This window comes from Silene latifolia, chromosome 9 (genome assembly GCF_048544455.1).
Source record: "Silene latifolia isolate original U9 population chromosome 9, ASM4854445v1, whole genome shotgun sequence".
NCBI lineage: Eukaryota > Viridiplantae > Streptophyta > Magnoliopsida > Caryophyllales > Caryophyllaceae > Silene > Silene latifolia.
Window position 1 is genome coordinate 47,226,206 of NC_133534.1, and position 25,667 is coordinate 47,251,872.

Consider the following 25,667-nt stretch of genomic DNA (forward strand, 5'->3'; position numbering starts at 1 on the left):
CCCAGAGACTCATAAAACCGTAGTATTACAGTCTTCCCTCCTTAAAAAGAACTTCGTCCCCGAAGTTCAAACCACAACAAAACAAAAACACACACTACAACACTCCCGACTCAAAAACCAAAACAAAAGTCAACATAAAACATGTTACTAACCCAAACTCAACCCGACTCAACCACAACAAACATACCGACACAACATAAAAAGGTATAAAAAGCTCTTAAAAACTCTTCGCGATCATCTCCTACCCCCCTAAAAGAAACAAGGTTACGTCCCCGTAACCATACATACCTGATCAAAAAGGAAAGGGTAACGCTCTTTCATGGCCTCCTCTGCCTCCCATGTAGCTTCCTCAGACTCGTGGTTAGACCAAAGGATCTTAAGTAAAACTGTCTCACCACTCCTAGTCTTCCTAACCTTCCGGTCAAGAATCTGCTTAGGCACCTCAAGATATGAAAAAGACTCATCTAGCTCTAAGCTCTCTGCCTCTAACACATGTGACGGGTCACTCACATACTTCCGTAGCTGAGATACATGAAACACATTATGCACTCTCTCTAACGCAGCTGGTAAAGCCAGACGATATGCAACCTCTCCAACCCGCTCTGAGATCTCATAAGGCCCGATGAACTTCTGACTCAGCTTGTCTTTCTTCCCAAATCTCATAACCCCACGCATAGGAGATACTTTCAGAAGAACCTTGTCCCCAACCTGAAACTCTATATCCCGGCGATGTAGATCTGCATAACTCTTTTGCCTATCCTGAGCCGCTCTCATCCTTTCCCTGATCATCTTAATCTGCTCAACCATCTCATGTACCATATTTGGTCCTAGAACCACTGCCTCAGCACTATCGTCCCAACAAATCGGACTCCTACATCTCCTCCCATATAAGGCCTCGAACGGTGCCATACCAATACTAGTGTGATAGCTGTTGTTGTAAGAAAACTCTATCAAATCCAACCTCTGTTCCCAGCTATCACCAAAGTCCATCACACAAGCTCGTAACATATCCTCAAGAGTCTTGATCGTTCTCTCAGTCTGACCGTCTGTCGCAGGATGAAATGCCGTACTCATCTTCAAAGTTGTTCCCAAAGATTCCTGCAACTCTTTCCAAAACCTTGAGATAAATCTCGCATCTCTGTCAGATACTATGTCCTTAGGGACTCCATGTAACTTTAGCACATTCTTCCGATAAGCCATAGCTAATTGTGCTTTAGTCCATGTATCTTTCATTGGCACAAAGTGAGCTGAGTTGGTCAGTCGATCCACTATTACCCATATCATGTTGTTACCCTGTTGACTCTTTGGCAAACCCACGATAAAATCCATAGAAATGGATTCCCACTTCCACTCAGGTACCTCCAAAGACTGAATCTTACCTTGTGGTCGTCGCTGTTCCCCTTTAACTCTCTGGCATGTCAAACAACGGGCCACAAATTCAGCTGTTTCTTTCTTCATCCAGGCCACCGTAACGTGTTCTTTAAATCCTTGTACAGCTTGTCACCACCTGGATGTACTGAATACGGTGTACAATGTGCCTCTGTCATGATTGTCTTTTTCAACTCCTCATCATTAGGGACATACCACCTACCATCAAACCTCAAACTACCATCTGTATGAATAGAGAATCGAGACACTGTCCCTTTCTCTACTCCAGCTCTCCACTCAACCATCTTAGGATCCAACGCCTGTTTACCTCGAATATCATCATAAAGATCAGCCGCATGTCAAATCTCCCATGGCATCCCCTCTCTGCATCATATGTATCCCAAACCTCCCCACCTCATCTCTCAATCTCATCAAAGATAGAGCTGTACACAAAGAATGTACACTCTTCCTACTCAAAGCATCTGCAACAACATTGGCCTTCCCTTCATGGTAGATAATATCCATGTCATAATCGTCAATTAGCTCCATCCACCTCCTCTGTCTCATGTTCAACTCCTTTTGAGTGAAGATGTACTTGAGACTCTTGTGATCCGAAAATACCTTAAAGGTCGCCCCATAAAGGTAATGTCTCCATATCTTGAGAGCAAACACCACTGCACCCAACTCCAGATCATGTTTAGGGTAGTTCTCCTCATACGGCTTCAATTTCCTAGAAGCATAGGCAATCACCTTACCGTTCTGCATCAACACACATCCCAACCCGTTCTTTGAGGCATCTGTATACACCTCAAAGTTCTCGATCCCTTCAGGCAATGCTAAGATAGGAGCTGTGGTCAAACGCTCCTTTAATGTTTGGAACGCCGTCTCACAACTCTCATCCCAACGAAACATGTTCTCTTTCCTCATCAACGCTGTCATAGGTCTAGCAATCTTGGAGAAATCTTTCATGAACCGTCTGTAGTATCCAGCTAAACCCAAGAAACTCCTGATCTCAGCAATGTTCTTTGGTGCTTCCCACCTTGTCATTGCCTCAATCTTTGCCGGATCCACAGCTACCCCATCCTTAGAGATCACATGCCCCAGAAAAGCAACTTTCTATAACCAAAACTCACACTTGGACAGCTTAGCATATAACTCATGCTTCCTCAAAGTCTGCAACACAATCCTCAGATGCTCCTCATGCTCCTCCTTAGTCTTGGAGTAGACTAAGATGTCATCGATAAACACCACAACAAACTTGTCCAAAAACTGTCTGAAGATTCTGTTCATCAAATCCATAAACACAGCCGGTGCATTAGATAACCCAAACGGCATCACCACATACTCATAATGGCCATACCTCGACGTGAAAGCTGTCTTTGGTATGTCCACCTCTCTAATATTCACCTGATGGTACCCCGACCTCAAATCAATCTTGGAAAAGACTGATGCACCACTCAACTGATCAAACAGGTCATCTATCCTTGGCAAAGGATACTTGTTCTTCACCGTCACTCGCATCAGCTCCCCGTAGTCTATGCACAACCTCAAACTCCCATCTTTCTTCTTCACAAAAAGAACTGGTGCTCCCCACGGCGATACACTAGGTCTAATGTATCCCTTCTCTATCAGATCATCTAACTGCTTCATGAGCTCCTCCATCTCCTTAGGACCCATCCGGTACGGTGCCTTAGAGATTGGCCCCGTCCTCGGTTTCAACTCAACCGTGAAATCTATCTCCCTCTTCGGTGGCAACCCCAGAATCTCCTCTGGAAAAACATCTGCAAACTCACCCACCACTAGTATCTTATCAACTGTCGGACTCTTTATCCGGTCATCTCTCACATGGCACAAGATCAACGGGCATCCCTTCCTCACATAAGACTTCAAGGTAACAGCTACAATCAACTTAACTTTGGGTTTGACCACAAACCCATGATAAGACACGCTAACACCCTTAGGACCTCTCAAAGATACTTTCTTTTGATGATAGTCTATCTTAGCTTTATACTTTCCCAACCAGTCCATCCCGACTATCATCTCAAAACCATCAAAAGGAAACTCTAGCAAGTCTACAGGTAGATCGACTTGCCCAACTATCATGGACACATCTCTATACAACCTCCCACATGATACAGACTCACCCGAAGGTATAAAAACTTTCTCACTTACAGACTCATATACCCTCAAACCCAACCGTTTAACATTACTCGAAGATACAAACGACTGAGACGCCCCCGAATCAAGCAAAACAAAGGTATGAATACCGTTAACAAGAAAAGTACCAGTGATAACATGTGCATCATCCTCAGCTGCTTTCTTGTCCATCATGAATAGCGTTCCACTGGTCTTCTGTCCACCTCCCTGGACAGTACTGGCTGACGTGGTCGGTTTAACACCCGACCCCTGATTCTTGTTGTTGTTCGTAGCTGGTTTCTGATAAGAATTACCGCCATTGCGGTTACCTCTACCCTGATAGCTTTGACTTCCCCGGTTAGACCATGACCCAGACGGTCTATTGCTCGCATAACTCTGTGCCGGCCCCTGAGAATAGCTCCCCTGAGCCGATCTCTGAAAAGCTCCAGGTAAACTCGTACACTCATGTCTCTTGTGGCCTACGCCGCCACAGCCATAGCAGGTCATTCCCCAACTACCACTACTACTCATACGGCCACGCCCAAAGGAAGCCCCAGCACTGAACCCTGACCCAGAAGAAAACGCTCTAGCCTGATTGTGGTTGCCTTTCTTGTGACTAGATTGGCCACCACCTTCACTCTCAGCCTTTCTTTTCTCAACTACTCTCTCCTGAGCCATCTCCACCAACCTCTCTGCTCTCCCAACCCTCTCATAAGCTTCCTTAACATCGGTAAGGACTCCCACGGGTAACTTATCCATAATCTTATAGGTCAACCCCCTCTCGAATCGCAGCGCTAGGTTCTCCTCACTCAAACCCATGTCCTCAGCATACCTAGACTTCTCATTGAACTGCTTGTAGTGCTCAACAACTCACATATCAGATGTCATCCTAAACCCATCAAACTCCTCCCTCAGCTTACTCCTCACATGCTCAGGTACAAACTCTTTCCTCATAGCCCTCCGAAACTCTTCCCAAGGTATAGCAGGTAAGCCCTGCTTCTTATACATCTCCCTAGCACTCACCTTCACCTTGTCCCACCACTCACCAGCTACTTTCCTCAAGTAAAACGCAGCTTGTTCCACTCTCATCTGATCAGGACAGTGCACCAGGTCTAGTATGTTCTCCATCTCACGATGCCAGTTGTCAAGAAGATTAGGCTCCCCGGTCCCCTTGTACTCTTTTGGGTTAAACCTCGCTATATAAAGGCTGATCTTGGAGTGGTCAAACTCCTTATCCTTTCCCACTCTCTTTAGGGCCTCAGTAAGAGCATTCTGATGCTCCAACATCTTAACGACATCATCGATGTTCATGCTCTCAGCTCTCGCATATAAGGCGTTTCTCTTGGGCGGCATCTTGAAACTATATAAGAAAGGGTAGATATAAACATTTGCACTATAACCCCAAAACACGAAAACAGACTGCCCAGAACACACTCGATCGAGTGCCTAAACCTACTCGATCGAGTGCCCACCATACTCGATCGAGTGCCTCGACATCAGACCCCAAACAGACCTTCTGATCTCTAACATACTCGACCGAGTAGCACAGCTACTCAATCGAGTGACCCCCTACTCGATCGAGTGCCCTATGTACTCGATCGAGTACCCAAAAACACGATTCTGGTTATAAAAACGTCAAATACCCACTCGATCGAGTCAGACCCACTCGACGGAGTACCTCACCTACTCGATCGAGTGCCTCCTACTCGATCGAGTCATGTTGACTCGTATATATTACCCGCATGTTATCTCACATATCCCAACATACTATACAACTTTATAAACTCAACATTATACTAAAGTTAAACATGCAATTCTACACAACTCTTCATATGATCAACAAGACAACTATTTCATGTTATCAAATGCAACACAATAAACATCCAACATGCTTCTTATTCAAACAACATATTTATATACTTCACCAACCTTCCATTCACAATTTCAATCTTCTACTCCCAACATCCATCAATTCACAACATATATCGTCACATCCACATTCAAGCTAACAAACATCACATACGACCTTAACATATACCCTCCATGTGACCGGTTCAAAATTGTAGGGCGAGTTCGCGACTTTAGGACGTCTCCCAAGCCTTTGCATTAGCTCCTACAACCTTTACCCCGGGTTCATTTTAATTGACTCCCTATGTTCATTAGATTCATTGGTTACAGGTTTCAGGATCGTCGCTCTGATACCATTTTGTAACACCCCCATACTCCAAGTGCCTTACCAGGACAACTCAGGTATAAAGATGCTACCATCTCGGTTGCCCGAGGCAATGATAATCATAAGACAATAACGAAACAATATTTAAATAGTATAACTTTAGTGAATAAAATACATTCCAAACCAAATACCAAAATACGGTTACATGTTCTCAAAACCAACTATCTACTCAGCTAGATAAAATGTTTAATAAACTAATCATGCTACAGCGGAAGACTCTATCATCAGACGGTGGCACATCCCAGCTATCCCATGTAACTCGACTCATACCTGCTCAACAACTGCTCACCATTCCCGAATGGATCACCACAGTTTTTAAAACAATAAACGGGATAAGTACTAATCACACAATTTATATAATCCAACAACACAGTAAACAAACAGCTCAATCATCACAAGTCCTCCGAACTCCATTCCCAACTCCACAATACTGACTACACACTAAAGTGTGTAGCCCTGCCAGAGTGCCCATCGCAACAGGTCACTCCACGCCGCCAGTGGGGGACCGCAGCCGTCCCGCTCATCTCCGTCGAGCAATAAACCCAAATTCCTTAATGTGCACATCCCTTCTGTGGCGGGTTCCACAGAAGGCGAATAATGGGCGTGAAGCCACTCCCGCAAGTGACTCCACTCAGCCAGGGACACGCCCCAAAGAACACAGACAGATACAATCAATCACAACTTCTATCAACAACCAAATCCAGCAATCGTCACAATACGAATATGATATTATTCAACAATCACAAAACACCACAACACATTATGGGACTAATACTGAGTAGGGAAACCCTACCTGGAAAGCAACACAGTCAGACGGTCTCAACAGCTGTTATCAAAAGGCTTCTTCTACGAATCCTCCTCCTAACATACAATCATGCAATTACTACCAATCAAGAAATACAACAAAACCCCCAAATCCCCAAATTAGGGTTTAACTAACTTTAACGAAATACTATAAAAACAGTACGTAGATCTTACCCTCGACGCAAGGATCACAAAGGTATAAAGAAAGGTGAAATCCGACCTTCCAAGCTCCGAGATTTGCCAATAATGCGATTGATGCGAAGAACGTAGTTTGTTTTCTCTTTTGAAAGTGATTAGGTTTATAAAAGTGTTTAAAGAAAGTGACGGAAGTAATTATATACTAAATTGCATTATTAACAAAACCCGACTAATCATCCCCCCGTAAACCGGCTACTCGATCGAGTAGCTGAGATACTCGATCGAGTGCCCCCTACTCGATCGAGTATCAAGGTTACTCGATCGAGTACCCAACAGGTCAGAAACTGTTTTAAAACGCAACACACCCTTACTCGACAGAGTAAGGCCCACTCGATAGAGTACCCAGAGACTCATAAAACCGTAGTATTACACAACGGTTCCTGTGCTGCCACAACTCCCTCCGGTTCAAGTGTAAGGCAGCAGCGTGGAAGGGAAAAAGGTAAGTTTTGCATGAAAGTAAGCTTATCGGCTAAATGTCTAATGGCCAACTATAGAACAGTTCAGGTTAATTAGGCTTGCAAAAATACAGATCGTTTTAACATAGGAGAAGCGACAATCGCACTCAAAGAGGGCGGCCGACTCATAAACGACATATGCTTGGTGCCTCACACAACCACGAAACATGAAATAGGCAGACATATAAAAGTCGACGAATGTTGGCAACTGTGCTTGAATATAATAATAATAATAATAATAATAATAATAATAATAATAATAATAATAATAATAATAATAATAATAATAATAATAATAATAATAATAATAATAATAATAATAATAATGTGTCTAGGCTTTGCCTTGAGCATTTTGGCCCACTCCTTACTAAGGTTCAGGGAGCTATTCATCATTGGACATCCACTTTTCTGAGTTATGCTGGGCGTTTGCAGTTAATAAACTCAGTTCTGCTTGGTTTGCAAACCTACTGGGGCTCTACCATTTTACTGCCTAAGGGGGTGCTCAAAGTGATTAATAGGTTGAGCAAAAATTTCTTTTGGCAAGTCACTAATGGATGCAGGCACATGACTTTGAAGAGTTGGAAATCCATCTGTCTCCCCTGGTCTGAGGGAGGCTTTGGCATCAAAGAGCTCCTTTCTTGGAATAGAGCCCTGCTTCTACGTTGGCTTTGGAGAATTGAACACTCTGATGGTCTCTGGGCACGTTGGCATTGGTTTTATGCTCTGAATGGTAGCAAAATCTGGACTGTGCAGCCTGCTATCAGGTTTTCTGAAAGTTTCTATAATACTACGGTTTTATGAGTCTCAGGGTACTCTATCGAGTGGGCCTTACTATGTCGAGTAAGGGTGTTTTGAGTTACGAAACAGTATTCTGTCTGTAGGGTACTCGATCGAGTAGCCTTGGTACTCGATCGAGTAGCCTTGGTACTCGATCGAGTAAGTGGCACTCGATCGAGTACGTTAGTTACTCGATCGAGTAAGTCGGTTAACGGGTAATATTTTGACGGGTTTTGTTAATGACGCGGATTAGTATATGTTTTATATCGTCTTCTTCCCTAAACACTTTTCATAAACCTAATTCACTCAAGGGAGATTTAAAACTACGTTCTTCTCTTCATCCGCGTTATTGGCAAATCCCGGAGCTTGAGAGGTTGGATTTCTTTATTCTCTGCGTCGTACTGATCCTTGCGTCAAGGGTAAGATCTACATACCAATTTTATAGCATTTGGTTGTCTTTGTTTAAACCCTAATTTATGGGATTGAAGGTTTTTGTGATTAGTTGTATTGTTAGTAATTATGTGATTATGTGATAGGAGGAGGATTCGTAGAGAAAAGGTTTTGAGACAGTTGATAAGATCATCTGCTTGTGTTTGCATTCCAGGTAGGATTTCCCTACTCAGTATTAGTCACATAATGTGGTTTGGTGTTGATTGTGATTTGTTGTTAAAGTATCATATCGGTGTTGTGACGGATGTGGATTTTATCATTGATTGGTTGTTGTTGATTGTATCTGTCTTTGTTCTTCGGGGTGCGCCCCTGGCTGAGTGGAGTCACTTGCGAGAGTGGCTTCACGCCCATGATTCGCCTTCTGTGGAACCCGCCACAGAAGGGATGTGCACATTAATAGATTTGGGTTTATCGCTCGATGGAGATAAGCGGGTTTAGGTGGGAAAGGTTGCGGTCCCCCACTGGCGGCGAGGAGTAACCTGTTGCGATGAGTACTCTGGCAGGGCTACACACTTTAGTGTGTAGTCAGTATTGAGGAGTTGGTGATGGAGTTCGGGTTGATGTGACATTGAGCTGTTTTGATTCTTGTCTTTATGTGATTGTATTGTGTGATTAGTACTGACCCCGTTTAAATGTTTTGAAAACTGTGGTGATCCATTCAGGGGTGGTGAGCAGTTATTGAGCAGGTATGAGACGATGCGTATGGGATAGCTGGGATGAGTTGCCACGTTGCAGTTTAGAAGTCTTCCGCTGTGTCTGACACTTTATAGTATTTTTGATAGTAGACAGTTTTGAGAACTTGTATTTCCTTTTATCAGTTTTGGTTTTGAACATGTAATCACTTAAACTATATTTACTTTTAAAGTACGTTTCTTTATTGTCTTTTGATTATCATTGCCTCGGGTAATCGAGATGGTGACGTTCCTTTACCGGAGTGGTCCTGGTAAGGCACTTGGAGTATGGGGGTGTCACAGTTTCAGAAGCATCTTGGCTGTGAGGGATTTTTGTCTCCAAAAATTTGGAACTCTGAATGCTGCCCAAACCTTTCTTAAAAGTTGTGTGCAGCATGGCAAGGTAAATATAGCCACTGCTTATGATGGGTTACGAGCTTCTGGTATACCCCCCACCTGGGCTAAAGTTCTGGCTAACCCTATCATTATTCCAGCACACAGGGTCACTGCTTCCCTTGCTGCTGAACTGAAACTGGCAAATTCTGATAATATCATTAGGAAGGGGTTTGTTCTGATTAATAGGTGCCCTCTGTGCAAAAGAAATTCTGAAACTCATTCCCATTTATTCTTCCAATGTCCTTATTCTAAGTTACTTTGGGAAACTTTGTTGAGTTGGATGTCCATCCTGCGTCCTGCAATGGATTTACAGAGAGAGATTAGGTGAAGCCAAAGTCGAAGGCATGGAAGGCATTTGTTATGTCTTAAGTCTTACAGTGGCAATCAATCAGATTTGGCAAGAAAGGAATCTAAGGATTTTCAAAGGGCAGGAACGGAATGTAAGCATCCTTTTGCAGCGTATTAAGTATATTGTTGGCATCAGGCTGATTGCACATAGCAAAGGTAGCGAGCTAAGTGATGTAATAGAACATATTCATAGTTGATTCTGATATGGAGCCTTGTATTAGGCTTCTAGAGGATAGTTTTTGTAAGTCTACTCTATTTTTGTTCCCATAATGGATGAATAAAAATGGAGATATCTTTCTTGCAAAAAAAAATATATAATAATAATAATAATAATAATAATCGGCCCCTCTCTCTCTTCTTTCTCTAACTAAAAAATCCTCTGAAATTGCGACAACCGAGTGGTTTCACTCATCTCCGCCGCCATGCCGAGGGGCTGGCCGCACAAAATACAGGTCGCCGCTCGTTCCACACGTCAAGCTGACTCCACAGCGGAGGTTCCATCCACAGTTACCGATTCCGTGACTCGTTCTCCTGGATCTGCGAATTTGGGTGATTATCTGACCCCTAATACTCAGAATTTGGGGCAAGCATCCTCGTCTCAGAGCAAGGCTTCTCATGGCCGGAGTTTGGGGCCTCATACCCCTAACTCTGGAGCTAAGGATAAGACTCCGACGTCAAACCCTAAAACTGGTTCAAAAGTTTCTATGGTTCCTTCCTCCACCTCTGTTCTGGTCGCTACGACTAAGGTAAACCAACCCTATTCTCAAGTTTTGAAGACTTCGGGTAAGGGTATGTCTCTTAGCTATATAGCCCCTGGTGAGGGAGTGGTTATTAAGTAAACAGATATAGCTGAGGAAGTAGATTATTGGAGTTGTACCTTGGTTGGTACAGTTATGGGGCGTAAAACCTCAATAGTGGAATTGAATACATTGATTTCTAAGCACTGGGGTCACATTACCGCTCCAGAGATACTCTACTTCTCCAAGGGCTGGTTCTATTTCAAGTTTTTGTGTAAAGAGGATATGGTTAGTATACAAACTGAATCATGGAATCTTAATGGTTTTCCTCTAGTGTTTAAGACCTGGTCCCCCACTGTAGTGGCTGAGCTTGATGTGGTCACTACTGTCCCTGTGTGGGTTCTCTTCCCCAATTTGGATCCATGCTTCTGGTGACAGACTGCACTTAGCAAGGTTGCTAGTTTTGTGGGTAAACCTATTTGTGCTGATGAGACTACTACAAACAAAAGTAAGATTGCCTTTGCAAGAACATTAGTGGAGGTTGATATTTCTAAGGACTTACCTAAGGCCATGACTCTTCATACCCCTTATCGTGGTCAAATTTTGTAGAAGATTACTTATGAATGGGTGCCATATTATTGTCACACATGTAGAAAGGTGGGGCATACAAAAGAAAAAGTGTCATAGGAATGCTCCTGCAAAAGGTTTATCAACCTGTTCAGAAGGCTACTGTCTCTCAGAAGCAGCCTGTGGTTCCTGATAAAGATGGCTTTGTTATTGTTCAAACCAAGACACAGCCTCCTCAAACTGAAGTTCTGGAGGTTACTACTGTCCAAAACAAATACTCAACTCTCTCTGAGAAGGTTCAGGGGGTGGCAGTTTCCTTGGAAGTTGAGCAAGGGTCAGTTCATGTGGAGTTGGAGCCTGGAGGGATCTCCCCCCCTCCTTCACCCCCAATGATCATTTCCTCCTGGAACGTGAGGGGGATGAATTATCCCTAAAACAGCAGGAGGTTTTAGGCTTCTTGTTGAAGAATAAAGTGGATTATGGTACTGTTATAGAAACTCATATAAAACCTAGAGAAGCATATGTGATTTATAGGCAAAGATTTAGGAGGTATTCTATGATTTCTAATTATAGTTCTCATGCTGAAGGGAGAATTCGGCTTTTATGGAATTCGGCCACAGTTAAAATACAACTTTTAGAGGAGGGGGCGCAATTTATTCATTGCCTCCTTACTCATATCATTACTCAGAAGTGTTTATTGCTGACTTTTGTTTATGCTCATAATAGAGCTGTTGACCGTGGAGTTCTTTGGGACATGTTAATTTTTTTCTCCCAGGGGCATCAAATCCCTAGGGCTTGCTTGGGAGATTTTAATGTGTCCTTAAGTGCTGAGGAAAGGCTTGGGTGCATTGTTCATGAAAGGAAAATGTCTGAATTCAGAAATTGTTTACACAGGTGCTGCTTGTCTGATCACCCTTATACTGGTGGTTTGTACACTTGGCATAATAAGCAGGGTGGTTCACCTAAATGGTCTAAACTTGACAGGGCTCTGGTTAACTCTGCTTGGTATACCTATATTGCTTCCTCTACTGTGACCTTCTTACCTGCTGGGGTCTCTGATCACTCTTCCATTCTCCTAAATGTTAATCCCCCTACTTGTCTTTCTACTAGATCTTTTCAGTATCTCAATTGTTGGGCCCTTTCTCCTGGTTTTCAAGACTGTGTACAGAATGCTTGGCTGGTTTCTTCTAGGGGAGGGAAGATTTATTCTCTTTTTTATAAGCTTCGACTCCTGAGGAAGGAACTTAAGGCCCTCCACTGTGTTGAGTTCTCTGATCTCTCTACTCGTGTTGAGATTGTAAAAACTAAATTAATTGAGTGTCAACTGCAGCTTCAGAATTCTCCTCTGAATACTCTTCTTTTATCACATGAGAAGGCCTGTCTTCAGAGGTATTTTACTCTTAAGCAAGCTGAGATGAGGGTTCTTGTTCAGAAAGCTAAACTTCAGCATTTGCAATTCAGTGACCTTAACTCTAAATACTTCTATGCTCACATTAAGGCTATGCGGATTAGAAATACTATAGGGGTCATTGAAGATGCTAAGGGAGTTCTCTGTCAGGGGCAGGCTTAGGTTGCAAGAGCTTTTCTGGATTATTATAGTGATCTTTTGGGCACTACATCTCCTGTTTCTCCTTTGCCAGAGGTTCTTTTTGCTAGTAATACTCTTTCTTCTTCTGCTGCCCTGGAGGCTCCTATTACTTCTCAAGAAATTGAGTCAACTCTATTTTCTATTGATCATAATAAGAGTCCAGGGGTGGACGGGTACTCTGCTGGGTTCTTTAAAGACTCCTGGGCTATCATTGGATCTGATTTCAAGGAGGTTGTCATGGAATTTTTTGCTAAGAGTTCCATGCCATGTGCTGCTAATTCTACAGTTATTGCTCTGATTCCTAAGTGTGAGTCTCCTAGGTCTGTTTCTGAGTTTAGACCAATCTCATGTTGTACTGTGTTTTATAAAACAGTAAGTAAAATCCTGGCGAATAAAATGAAGTCTATTCTGGGAGAGGTGGTTGGTTTGGAGCAAGCAGCGTTTGTGGAAGGAAGGGACCTATTTGACAACTCTATGTTGGCACATGAAATGGCTCATAAATACAATAGGAGTTTGATTTCGCCCAGATGTATCCTAAAAGTTGATATTCGAAAAGCATTTGACTCGGTTAATTGGGATTTTCTTGTTGAGTGTTTGAGGCTTCTCAAATTTCCTCCTAAATTTGTTCAGTGGGTGTTGGCATGTGTCACAAAGACTCACTTCTCTATTAACATTAATGGAGTCATGGAGGGTTTCTTTCCTGGTAAGAGGGGACTAAGGCAGGGTGATCCCCTCTCCCCCTACCTATTTACCTTGTGTATGGAGATCCTCTCCAGATTACTCAGGCAACTCCCTACTGCTCCAGGGTTTTCTTATCACCTTAAGTGTGTGAAGATTAACCTTACCCACCTGATTTTTGCTGATGACTTATTGGTCTTTACTAGGGGTAATTTGCCATCTATTCAAGCTGTTGACTCCTGCCTCAGCCAGTTTGCTGCTTACTCGGGTTTACAAGCCAATCCTATGAAGTCTAGTCTTTACTTTGGGGGAGTTTCCCAGTGAGATACCTTGGCATTCCTTTGTTCAGTTCTCGCCTTAAACAATCTATGTTTGCTCCTCTTTTTGATAAGATTAGGCAACATGTTTGTCACTGGGCAAGCCAATTACTCAGCTATGCAGGTAAAATACAGCTTATTAACTCTGTCATCTTTGGGTTGTGAAACTTTTGGGGGTCCAGTGTGCTCTTACCAATAGGGGTGGTTCGGAGAATTAATAAATTGTGTAAGGATTTCTTATGGGGCATTGATACTAGCAGTTGTAGGCTTACCTTCAAAAGCTGGGATAACTTTTGCATTCCACGTACTGAAGGAGGGGTTGACATAAAGGAAATTCTTAGTTGGAATAAGGCACAAATGCTAGTATGGCTTCATAAATTGGTAGTCAAATCTGATACCATCTGGGTGAAGTGGGTGGAAGCCTATGTTCTCAAGGGGACTTCTCTTTGGGCGTTCCAACTCACTGCAGCACACTCGTGGTATTGGAGCAGCATCATTCGTTGTCGAGATTTGCTTGTTCAAAAGCTTGTGGGGTCTGTGCAGGCTCAGTTGCTTCTTCAGAATACTGATTATAAGACACAATTTTATGATATGATTCGTCCTAGGGGGCTTCTTTCCCTCATCATAGAACCTTATGGGATTCTTATTTTTACCCTAAGCATAAGTTGATAGGGCTCTTGGCTGTTCAGGACAATCTTCCTACAATTGAGAATCTTTGCAGAAGAGGGGTTGTTTTGGTTAATAGGTGCGTCCTTTGTGAAAGTAGCCTTGAAACCATCTCTCATCTCTTTTTTGCTTGTCCTTTTTCTTCAGTTGTTTGGCAAACTCTTGCATTGTGGCTCCGTATTTTGCCTGATGTTTGCCTTCCTCGGGTGCTCCTCTGGTAAAAGACGCGCAACAGAGGGCAGAGCCTCTTTAAAAAACAGCGTCGATGTGTCCTTCTGTGCACTCTCTACCTATTATGGCAGGAACGCAATAAACGTATTTTCCAGGGGATCAAAGCTGCTCCTGCAACACTCATAAGGAGGATCAAGTTTTTAGTTCTTCTTAGGCTAGCTTGATTTTCTTTGGCTGTCATTGTTGCGGTGTTTACTTCCTTTTGGTTGTGTTTAGACGGTTATAGGTGGCCACACTGGCTCCCTTGTAGAGGATTCTAGGATCATGTACTCTTATCATCTTTTTACCTAATATATTGATCCTGATTTTCTGCAAAAAAAAAAAAAAAAAAAAAAAAAAAAAAAAATAATAATAATAATAATAATAATAATAATAATGTGCTTTCTCTGCTATAGTCTGGCAACCTATAGCTAGCTGGCTTAGAGTTCCCCCTGCTCTCTCCCTCAACGAGCTTCTGACTTGGTATAAAAGTCACAACAGAGGCAAGAGCAGCTTCAAGAGGCAAAGACGAAGTGCCTTGCTCTTTGCAATCTACCTGCTTTGGCAAGAGAGAAATAAGCGGATTTTCAGGAACATTAAAGCTGCTCCAGTCCAGCTTCTTTGGCGAGTTAAATATCTAGTAGCTTTACAAGTCTCGTTTTATAATGGTGGTGTAATAGAGGGGCATTAAAGCTGCCTTCTCTTATGGCATTTTATTTTTATTTGTAGGACTTCGGGTGGTCTCTCTGACCTCCTTGTAGAATATAGGATCTTGTAACATTTTCTTCCCATATTTAATAGAATGATCCTGATTACCTGCAAAAAAAATAATAATAATAAAAATAATAGTAGTAATAATAATAGTAATAGTAATAATAATAGTAGTAATAATAATAATAATAATAGTAATAGTAATAGTAATAATAATAATAGTAATAATAATAGTAATAGTAATAATAATAACGGAAAATTCACGCGGTACCCTCGAACTTTGCCATTTTTCACGTGGCACCCAACTTTTTAAATTTGTGCACATGATATCCTTGAAATTTGATTTTCAGCACAACATGTCCTTTTTATCGTTTTTAAAATTTTCAATTGAGCATAAATTATAGATCAGAAATCGGAATTGACTAATTTTTTTTTCCAAATTGATTAACTCTTCGAGATCTATAAATTGATAAAACGAAATTGGTCATTCGGAAATTTATGATTGAAGATATCTTTGATTTGAGTTTTTCGTTAAAAAAAACCCTATAAAATGTCAGTCGGTAACTTTTTTTTTCTCAAATCGTAGATTATGATGAGATAATCATTTAACGAAAAAAAATTGGCCGATTCTGAATTCCCATCTAGGAGTTATGCGCAATTGAGTTTTTTTAGAGCGACAAAAAGGATATGTTGTGCATGAAAATCAAACATGGAGGGTATAATGTACACAAACTTAAAAAGTTGGGTACCATGTGCAAAATGGCAAAGTTCGACAGAGTAAGGCCCACTCGATAGAGTACCCAGAGACTCATAAAACCGTAGTATTACACAACGGTTCATGTGCTGCCAACAACTCCCTCCGGTTCAAGTGTAAGGCAGCAGCGTGGAAGGGAAAAAGGTAAGTTTTGCATGAAAGTAAGCTTATCGGCTAAATGTCTAATGGCCAACTATAGAACAGTTCAGGTTAATTAGGCTTGCAAAAATACAGATCGTTTTAACATAGGAGAAGCGACAATCGCACTCAAAGAGGGCGGCCGACTCATAAACGACATATGCTTGGTGCCTCACACAACCACGAAACATGAAATAGGCAGACATATAAAAGTCGACGAATGTTGGCAACTGTGCTTGAATCTAATAATAATAATAATAATAATAATAATAATAATAATAATAATAATAATAATAATAATAATAATAATAATAATAATAATAATAATAATAATAATAATAATAATAATAATAATAATAATAATAATAATAATAATAATAATAATAATAATAATAATAATAATAATAATAATAATAATAATAATAATAAATAATAATAATAATAATAATAATAATAATAATAATAATAATAATAATAATAATAATAAAAACCGTTTAGAGAGAAGAACTTTCTCTCTCTAAAACAAATTCTCTGAAATTCCCCGCCATTTTTGCTCTTTTCGAGCTCCTGATTCCTTCTCCATGGCTCGCGGTCGAGGTCGACCACCAAAAGGGAGGCCTCCAATGGATTCTCCATCTTTTCTGCAGCTCAAGGTACTTCTTTTGTCCCCAATTCTTCTACTTCGGAATCGCCTAATGATGATTTGATTTCTTCACCACGTCAACCTGTGATGTTGAATGATTATCTCGTTGATGCCATTCGATCAAGTCCTAAGAGTAGTTCTACTGTGCCTAGCATCGTTATCCCCTCTAATTTGGATAAATCTGCGCCTAATTGTGAAAAACCTATTGAAGCTGTTGAGGTCACTGCTTCTGGTGCTACCCCTGTGTTGGAGCCTTCCTCTGATACTATGGAGAGCCCTTCATCAGCTACTCTGGAGGTTCCTGTCCCAATCATCTCAGAATCAGTAGGGCAACCAAAGGTTAAACCCATATGGTCTGAAATCGCTAAACCTAAGAATCCGGTTGGAATGAGTTTATTCATGCATCATGAGAGTAAGCATGCCTCTGAAATTGATGTGGGTCTTGATGACATTCTTTGATGAATCGAAGTTTTGGCAATTTACTCTAATGGGTCATTTGATTGGATCTAAACCTACTCTTACTCAGGTTTCTGACTTTGTCTCTAAACATTGGGCTTCAATTGCTTCCCCAGTGGTCCAATACTACAAGAAAGGGTGGTTTAGCTTCAGATTCACATCTGAAGCTGAAATGAACATGGTGTTGCAGAAGGGTCCTTGGAAAATTGGATCCTCCTCCTTAATTTTGAAGCATTGGTCTCCCTCTTTCTCTTTTGAGATGGAAAGGGTTTCATGGGTTCCTGTCTGGGTCTTGTTTCATGACCTAGACCCATATCTTTGGTCTAGCACTGTGCTGAGTAAAATGGCTAGCAAAATAGGGAAGCCATTGTTTGCTGATGTCCCTACCACTTATAAAGCTAAGCTTTCTTTTGCTAGGGTTTTGATTGAGGTGGATATCTCTTCCTCTCTACCAGTGGAGATCTCTCTGAACACTCCATTTGGTCCTTCCACCCAGAGGATTGAATATGAATGGCTCCCTTTCTATTGCTCTGAATGTGGGAAAATGGGACACAAATCCAACTCTTGTAAGAAAACTAGGAAGAAATCTACTGGAAAAACTTCCTCTTCTGATGTGTTAGGTGGTACCTCAGATTCCTAGAAGAATGTTCTTGCTCCTTTGAGCCAAGGCCACTCTATCCCCTTGGACTCTGGGACTGGTTCTTCTTCTCTGAATACTGTAATGCACTCTGGAAGCACTCAGAAGGTGAGTATGAACCCTCAAATAGCCTTGAAGAGAGGGAGTTCATCTCCAACTATTTCAGTGACTAACTCCTTTACTCCTATAGCACCTGTGGCTGATCCTGAGCCTCTTCCCACTCTTCCTTCTGAGGAGGATCTTGTTCAGTATGTTCAGGAACCTACCTCTGTGTTGGTTCCTGACACTCTTGTTCCTTGTTTGCTAGGTGATACCTCAGATTCACAGAAGCTGCATTCTGATTCAGATAGTCTGGTGCATAGCTCAGAATGCTTGTTGCTAGGCTCCTCACACCAGACTTCTGCATCTGAATCTCCTTCTTTGAATACTGAAATGCACTCAGTATGCAACAAGAAGGACGAAGTTGTTCACCCTCAAATAGCCTTGAAGAGAGGGGATCTAACTCAGTCTTATTCTTTGGATAATAGTTTGGATGTACCTCATCATAGCTCTGATACTTTATGTCTTGAGGAGACTGCCCCTGATGGCACTCAGATACTCCAACTGGGTTTGACTCCTCCAGATAATGGAGCTTTGCCCTCACATACTTTGTTGGTTGAGAGCATAGGGGATACTCACCCTTTTGATACAGGTGGACAATGAAAGTCTCATCTTGGAATATTAGAGGGTGTAATGACCCTTTAAAGTTACAGGAAATTAAGGACTTCCTTTGGGTTAATAAGCTGGATATTTTGGAAACAAAAATTAAGCAAAGAAACTATGGTAGGATTATTTCTTCTTACTTCAGTAACTTGGGCACTTGTTGCAATCTGGACCTCCATTCTAATGGCAGAATCCTATTGCTTTGGAATCTCTCTACTGTGGTTGTAACTCCTCTTCATGTTCACTCTCAGTTTATTCATTGTGAGGTGTTCCATAATGCAACTTGTCAGGTCTTCCACATCACTTTTGTCTATGCTAGTAATGATGCTAGGGAGAGAGATGGTCTCTGGTCTCATCTTATAAATATTAAGCCCCTGGTGAATAAATGGTTAATTTTGGGAGATTTCAATGTTATTAGGGACATCTTTGAGAAGATTGGGGGCACTCTCCCTGATCTTGCTGATATTATGGATTTTAATTCTTGTCTTTATCAATGTGAGGTGGAGGATCTTACTAGCTCAGGTTGTGATTTTTCTTGGAATAATAAGCAACTCCCTGAATCAAGGGTTTGGACCAAACTTGATCGAGCTCTGGCTAATGTTCAGTGGCTTACTTATTTTCCTGCTACTTCTGCCCATTTCCCTGAACCTGGAGTTTCTGATCATTCTCCAGTGGTGGTTACCATCTTTGAGGATCCTTGCAGAAAATCAAGGTTTAGTTTTCTAAATTGCTGGCTTGATCATTCTGACTATGATAATATTGTGCATGAGGCCTGGAATGTTCCAGTTTATGGCTCTTCCACTTATAAGTTGTTTGCTAAGCTGAAGAATGTTAGGAAGAGTTTAAGATTACTACATAAAGAGCATTTTACTAGCATCTCTATTAAGGTTCAGGGCTTGAAACAAGATCTGAAAGACTGTCAACTGGCTATGCAAGCTGATAATTTTTCTCCTGAGCTAATTTCTAAAGAAAAAGAGCTTTTGTCTCTTTACTGCAAGTTTAAGCATATTGAGAAGACTATTGTTCAGCAACAAGCTAAGGTTCAAAATCTCAATCATGATGACTGTTCTTCTAAATTCTTCTATGCAAAGATTCAGGAAAGAAAACATCAACAAATTATAGGTCAGATCAAAGATAGGCATGGTGCTGATAGAATTGGCCTGGATAGTGTTGCAGATGGTTTTGTTGACTACTATAAGAGTCTTCTGGGGGCTAGCTCTCCTGTTTCTCCCTTAGATAATGGTTATATTCAGCTGAGCCCTACTGTTTCTAGTGAAGCTGCTTCTTTGCTTTGATTCTTCCTATCACTAATGAAGAAATCAAAGCTGCTCTTTTTACTATTGGTTCTGATAAAAGTCCTGGCCCAGATGGGTTTTCCTCTGCTTTCTTTAAGCACAGTTTGTCTCTTATTGGGGAGTCTTATTGTAAAGCTGTCCATTCCTTCTTTTCAACTGGTAGAATGAGTAAGCAAGCTAACTCTACCTTGATTGCCCTTATTCCTAAGAAGAAGGTTAGCTCCACAGTCATGGATTTTCGTCCCATTTCCTGCTGTACTACCTTTTACAAGACAATTTCTAAAATTATATCCACTAGGCTCAGCACTGTGCTTCCCCACTTAATTGGTCCTGAACAGGCAGCTTTTGTTAAAGGAAGGAGCATCCATGAAAACATCATGTTGTCCTAACTCCTAATCTTTAGTTAAAGGATATGGTCGCAAGTATCTCACTCCTAGGTGCTTGATTAAGGTGGATATTAGGAAGGCCTTTGATTCTCTTCAGTGGTCTTTTATAGAAAATATGCTGCTTGCTCTCAAATTTCATCCACAATTTATTAGTTGGATTATGGGGTGCCTCACAAGCTCCTGGTTCTCTCTTAAGCTCAATGGTTCAGTCCATGGTTTCTTTCCAGGGAAAAGTGGAGTCAGGCAAGGAGACCCTCTCTCCCCTTATATTTTTGTTCTTAGCATGGAGATTCTATCTAGATACTTGAGATGTCTCAATTCCCATCCTCAAGTGTCTCTTCATCCAAAGTGTTCTAAAATGAAACTCACTCACTTAATCTTTGCTGATGATCTTATGATCTTTATTAGAGGGGATGTGCCTTCTGTGCAGGCTGTTTCTCAAACCCTTGGCCTCTTTTCTAGCTGGTCTGGGCTTCAAGCTAATGTGGACAAAACTGAAATTTACTTTGGTGGCGTCTCTTCTAGCATTAAATCCCAGATTTTGCTTACCTCTGGGTTCTCTGAGGGATCTTTCCCTTTTAGGTATCTAGGGTTGCCCCTAAACACAGCTCGTACCACTGTGGATATGTATGGTATCCTTGTCAACAAAATTCAGGCCTCCATTCAACACTGGTCTTCCAAATTGCTTTCTTATGCTGTTAGACTTCAGCTTCTCAACAGTGTTGTCTTTGGCATTGAGAACTTTTGGTGTGCCAGTGTCTTGCTTCCCAAAAGTGTGCTTAAAACTATCAACAAGTTATGCAAGAATTTCTTCTGGAATATCAAAGCCACAGATAAGAAGATGATTGTGAAGAGTTGGTCTAGTATCTGTGCTCCAACTAATGAAGGTGGCTTTGGGGTCAAAGAGCTCCTCTCTTGGAATAAAGCGCTTATATCCAAATGGTTGTGGTTATTAGATCAGACTCCTCAGGGACTATGGAGCATTTGGCACTCAGAATACCATCTCTCCCATTGCTCTATCTGGGATGCTGCTGTTCAGGACAGATATAGTGAAAGCTTTCGGAGTATCATCAGTGTTAAAAAATGACTTACTGACTGTCACTGGTTCTCCTGCTGCTGCAAGAGCTCTCCTTCATAGCTGGTGCTCTGGTGGTAAGTTTCAGGTTGCTGCAGCCTACAACTGGTTTAGACCGTGTCACCCTATTATCTCCTGGTCTAAAGGGCTTTTTCATAAGGTGGTAGTCCCTAGGCACAGTATCATTACTTCTCTAGCTTGTCAGCAGAAACTAGCAACCGTGGACAAATTAATTCTTAGGGGATTCATCACTCCTAATCGATGTGTTCTCTGCAAGCAAGATAGTGAAACTCATGATCACCTATTCTTTGCTTGTCCATTCTCTCAGCAGCTCTGGCATGAGCTCATGGTCTGGGCTCGTGTTCCCAACAGGAGTACTGATTATCACACTGAGTTGAAATGGTGTTTGCATAGGCATTCTAGGCGGCATTGGAAGCACACTTGGTTTCTAAGTTGCTTTACTTGTGTCATCTACACTATTTGGAAGGAGCGTAATTGCAGGATCTTTAGCATCCATGAACACACAGTGCATCAGCTGCTTACTCAGGCCAAACTTATCATCTCAGTGTCTTTATTGTATAGATCTTCTTCCTTATGTTCTTCTCATTTTATTAGTTCCTTGCACTCTTGCTAGCCTTTCTTCTTTAGGCTATAGGGGCTATTCTTTGTAAGATTTTATCCTTTTCTTTTTCCCCACCTTGAGGATGAATAAAAGGATTATACCTTCTTGCAAAAAAAAAAAAAAAAAAAAAAAAAAAAAAAAATAATAATAATAATAATGTCATCAAGCTTGTTAACAAGCTCTGTAAAAAAAATTTCTGGTCTTCTCACGAGGGGAGAAGACACCTAACTATGAAGAGCTGGAAATCCATTTGCTTACCATGGGCAGAGGGAGGTTTTGGGGTTAAGGAGCTCCTTTCTTGGAATAGAGCATTATTACTCAGATGGGTATGGATGCTTGATCAGGATGCTGACAGTGTCTGGCAGAGATGGCACAAGTATTATGTTCTTCAACATGAAAGCATTTGGGACATTGCATCTCAGGAAAGATATTCTGTCAGCCTGAAGGGTATCCTTTCTGTAAGGGATGCTTGTATTCAACTCGCAGGTGGGACGCAGGCAGCTAAGGCTATCATCCAGGGATGCATTCAGAACAATCAGTTTTCTGTTTCTACAGCATATGCATTTTTTCGAACAAAGGCTCCTATTTCTCGTGGAATGGCAGCAATCCATAGCAGCTCAGTTGTTCCTGCTCATCAGATTGTAGCAGCTCTGGCTATCCAGAACTGTTTAGCCACTGTGGATAAACTTCAAGCTAAGGGGTTGTATCTCATTAACAGGTGCACACTTTGCAAAGAAGCTGCTGAGGATCACCAGCATCTCTTCTTTCAATGTAAGTATTCTAAGGATGTGTGGCAGCGGATTTTACTCTGGATGGGCATCAATAGGTCAGGGCATCCTTACTGGAAAGAGCTTCACTGGATTAGAACTAGGAAGCATAGCAAGGCTTGGCGTAAGCACTGGTTTTTATGTGGGCTTGCAGCAACCGTCTACATGCTTTGGGCAGAGAGGAATGCACGGATTTTTCGTGGGCAAGAGAGAACAGTTACTCGATTGGTAGGATACTTCAAAACTGTAATTAGTATACGGTCCTTAGCTTTTTGTAGGAATCGTGTATATAACAATCTAGTGGAGCATTAGAGAGCTTTTGAGCTCTATAGATTGTATAGATGCTTAGAGGTTAGTTCTTGTAAGATTTACTACTCATTTTTTTTTTCCAATTGGATGAATAAAATGAGGAGATGAATTTCTTGCAAAAAAAAAAAAAAATAAAAAATAATAATAATAATAATAATAATAATAATAATGGTTGGAGCATTTCTTCTTGATCAGGATAATGAGACCAAAGGTGCAAACCCTGCAGCCACAAAACAAGCAGCCGCTACCACAGCCTTGCGTTTGTTGCCTTCCTCAGAAGTCTTTGAATCACCGCTTTCACTAACGTCGGGGTACCAGTCATCGGTTGATGAAACAAAAGAGCAAAGGGATGCTATACCCATAATGTGAATAATGATGAGGATGATTATTCCCTTAATTTTTTATGATATGAATGCTTAATCATCCAGCTTATTTATATGTTGATTTTTTTCAGACAAAAAGAGATATTGGGTTGAGTAGGTGCAAATTGAATTAAGTCGTATAAATAGGCATGTAATGAAATATATTGCGGGAAATTAATTACTCGTTGGTGTTTAGTGGAGGGAGTTAAATATGTTGGGCTGTGACTACCATTGTCCAATGGCATACGCACTCAATCGATATTATTTGAAAGTTCAATATGTTAGATATTTCATAAAATAAATAAGTATTACATTAATATTTAATTAAGTTATATATGGAAATTAAGTCGGTCTATTTTATGGTGGAATTTACCTAGTTCCGTTTCCACTATTGTCTCTTATAACTTATCACTCACAATTTAAGTAAAACTGCCAGTTGACTTTTTGATGGCAAGAAGTATATAAGGAGTATAAAGGAACACACCAACCTCATTAAAAAAAATACACCATCTAAATTGTGAATCTGAGAGTTTGGAAATCAAGTCAAATCTGGTGATTTAGAATTCGCATTATTCATTAAGACAGATCAATTATTTCAAGCAATAGTTGAAGGTAAGTAATCGATATCTTTTATCACTTCCGCATTCCATTTATACATGTTTATTATGAGACTAGAGCATGTTAATTTAGATTAAGGTTTTTTTATAACTACTACCTTTGTACTACATTGTTTTAAGAACTACTACCAAGATAATTTTCGTTTAAAAACTATTACTTGTAAGTTTGAACTTTTTTTAAAACACCATATCTCATCCAAACCCAATAAAATACAATCTCAGCCGTTTATTTTTGAATTTTTATCTTTAATTTTATCCCTTTATACTACCAAGATAATTTTCGTTTAAAAAATGAAATTCCTTGTATAATGTAGTGTAAAAACATTATTCCCTAAATATACTCTCTTAAATGCTTTATTTATTTTTAAATTTTAATAAGTAATATATTAGTAATATATTAGTAATATTCACATATATTACTACTCCGTATTTAATAAATTTATATGATAAAAAAATTATTTGAAACTTGTATGAATTTATATTATGCAATACACATTTTCATAATTGTAGCTATTGTTTGTATCATAAATGGCAAGATCAAACTCATGTCTGTTTAACAATATATTTCATATTATTTATATTTGAGCTTTTTTTCCCCTATATCCTCTATTTTTGCAGAATTTCTAGAGTAGGTACGCTTCAAGTAAAAATCAGTGCGCTCAATTTTTGGTGCATCTTAAAAAATATATAGTGAATATAAATAAACATCATCAATGTAAAAATCATTAAATAAAAGTATGAAAAAATGTATTTATATAATATAATTTTTTTGCAAATTTAAAAGAAAATATTTAAATTTTTTTTACCATAAATGTAATTTAAATTTAGTATAATACACGGAATAATATTATATGTGAATAATATTTATTTATAATTTATTGAAATATAAAAATAAATAAGGCATTAAATGAACTATACGTAGGAATAAAAAAAGATCAAGCTTGGATCCAAAAACCGTCAAAATGTGTGTGCAAAAAAAATCGGGATCAAGCGAAAAAAAGACTTCAAGGAGAAAATGATGAAAAAGAGGATACTGATACAGATGAATTATTGACAACCGATGCTTCTTCCGTTCCCGAAAGTGTCGATAATACCGACGAAGATTATTGATCACCGTCCATTCGCCCAACACCACCAATCCGCCATAAAGGTAAGTAAGATAAGTAAGGTAAGTGAAGAACTACGTGGGCTTTGATTCTTTCGAGATACGTAGGCATCCTAATTAACGTAATTTGAAAAATAATTAAAAATAATTAAAAATATTTGATATCGTTTTAAAGAGTTACATTAATTTTGATCAAGCCCTTTTTTCTCCTATTTTATCACACTAAATAACTTAAAATTAAAAAATTTTAAAAAAATAATACCGCTAATTTACAAATAACATTATTACAAATTTACAACTAATACCGATAGACGATACTTGATAATATACAAATAACCGTTAGCTCGCTTACAAATTACAATGATTTACAAATTACAAGTTACAAAACTTTAACATTTTTTTGTTAATTACTTTTTTTTGAAGAAAATAATAATAATAATAATAATAATAATAATAATAATAATAATAATAATAATAATAATAATAATA

At 40.1% G+C, this 25,667-nt stretch overlaps 3 protein-coding genes across 3 annotated transcripts; all 3 read left to right on the forward strand.

Annotated features, from left to right (window-relative positions):
• The first annotated feature begins 17,332 nt into the window (after window positions 1–17,332).
• LOC141600992 (uncharacterized) lies at window positions 17,333–17,941 on the forward strand. Its single transcript, XM_074421253.1, has one exon. It carries the CDS (start codon window positions 17,333–17,335, stop codon window positions 17,939–17,941), a length of 609 nt encoding a protein of 202 aa, XP_074277354.1.
• A 695-nt stretch (window positions 17,942–18,636) lies between these two features.
• On the forward strand, window positions 18,637–19,935 carry LOC141600993 (uncharacterized). Its single transcript, XM_074421255.1, has one exon. It carries the CDS (start codon window positions 18,637–18,639, stop codon window positions 19,933–19,935), a length of 1,299 nt encoding a protein of 432 aa, XP_074277356.1.
• A 2,313-nt stretch (window positions 19,936–22,248) lies between these two features.
• On the forward strand, window positions 22,249–23,463 carry LOC141600994 (uncharacterized). The gene is made up of 2 exons (XM_074421256.1): window positions 22,249–23,031; window positions 23,290–23,463. Exons 1-2 carry the CDS (start codon window positions 22,249–22,251, stop codon window positions 23,461–23,463), a joined length of 957 nt encoding a protein of 318 aa, XP_074277357.1.
• Window positions 23,464–25,667: the final 2,204 nt, after the last annotated feature.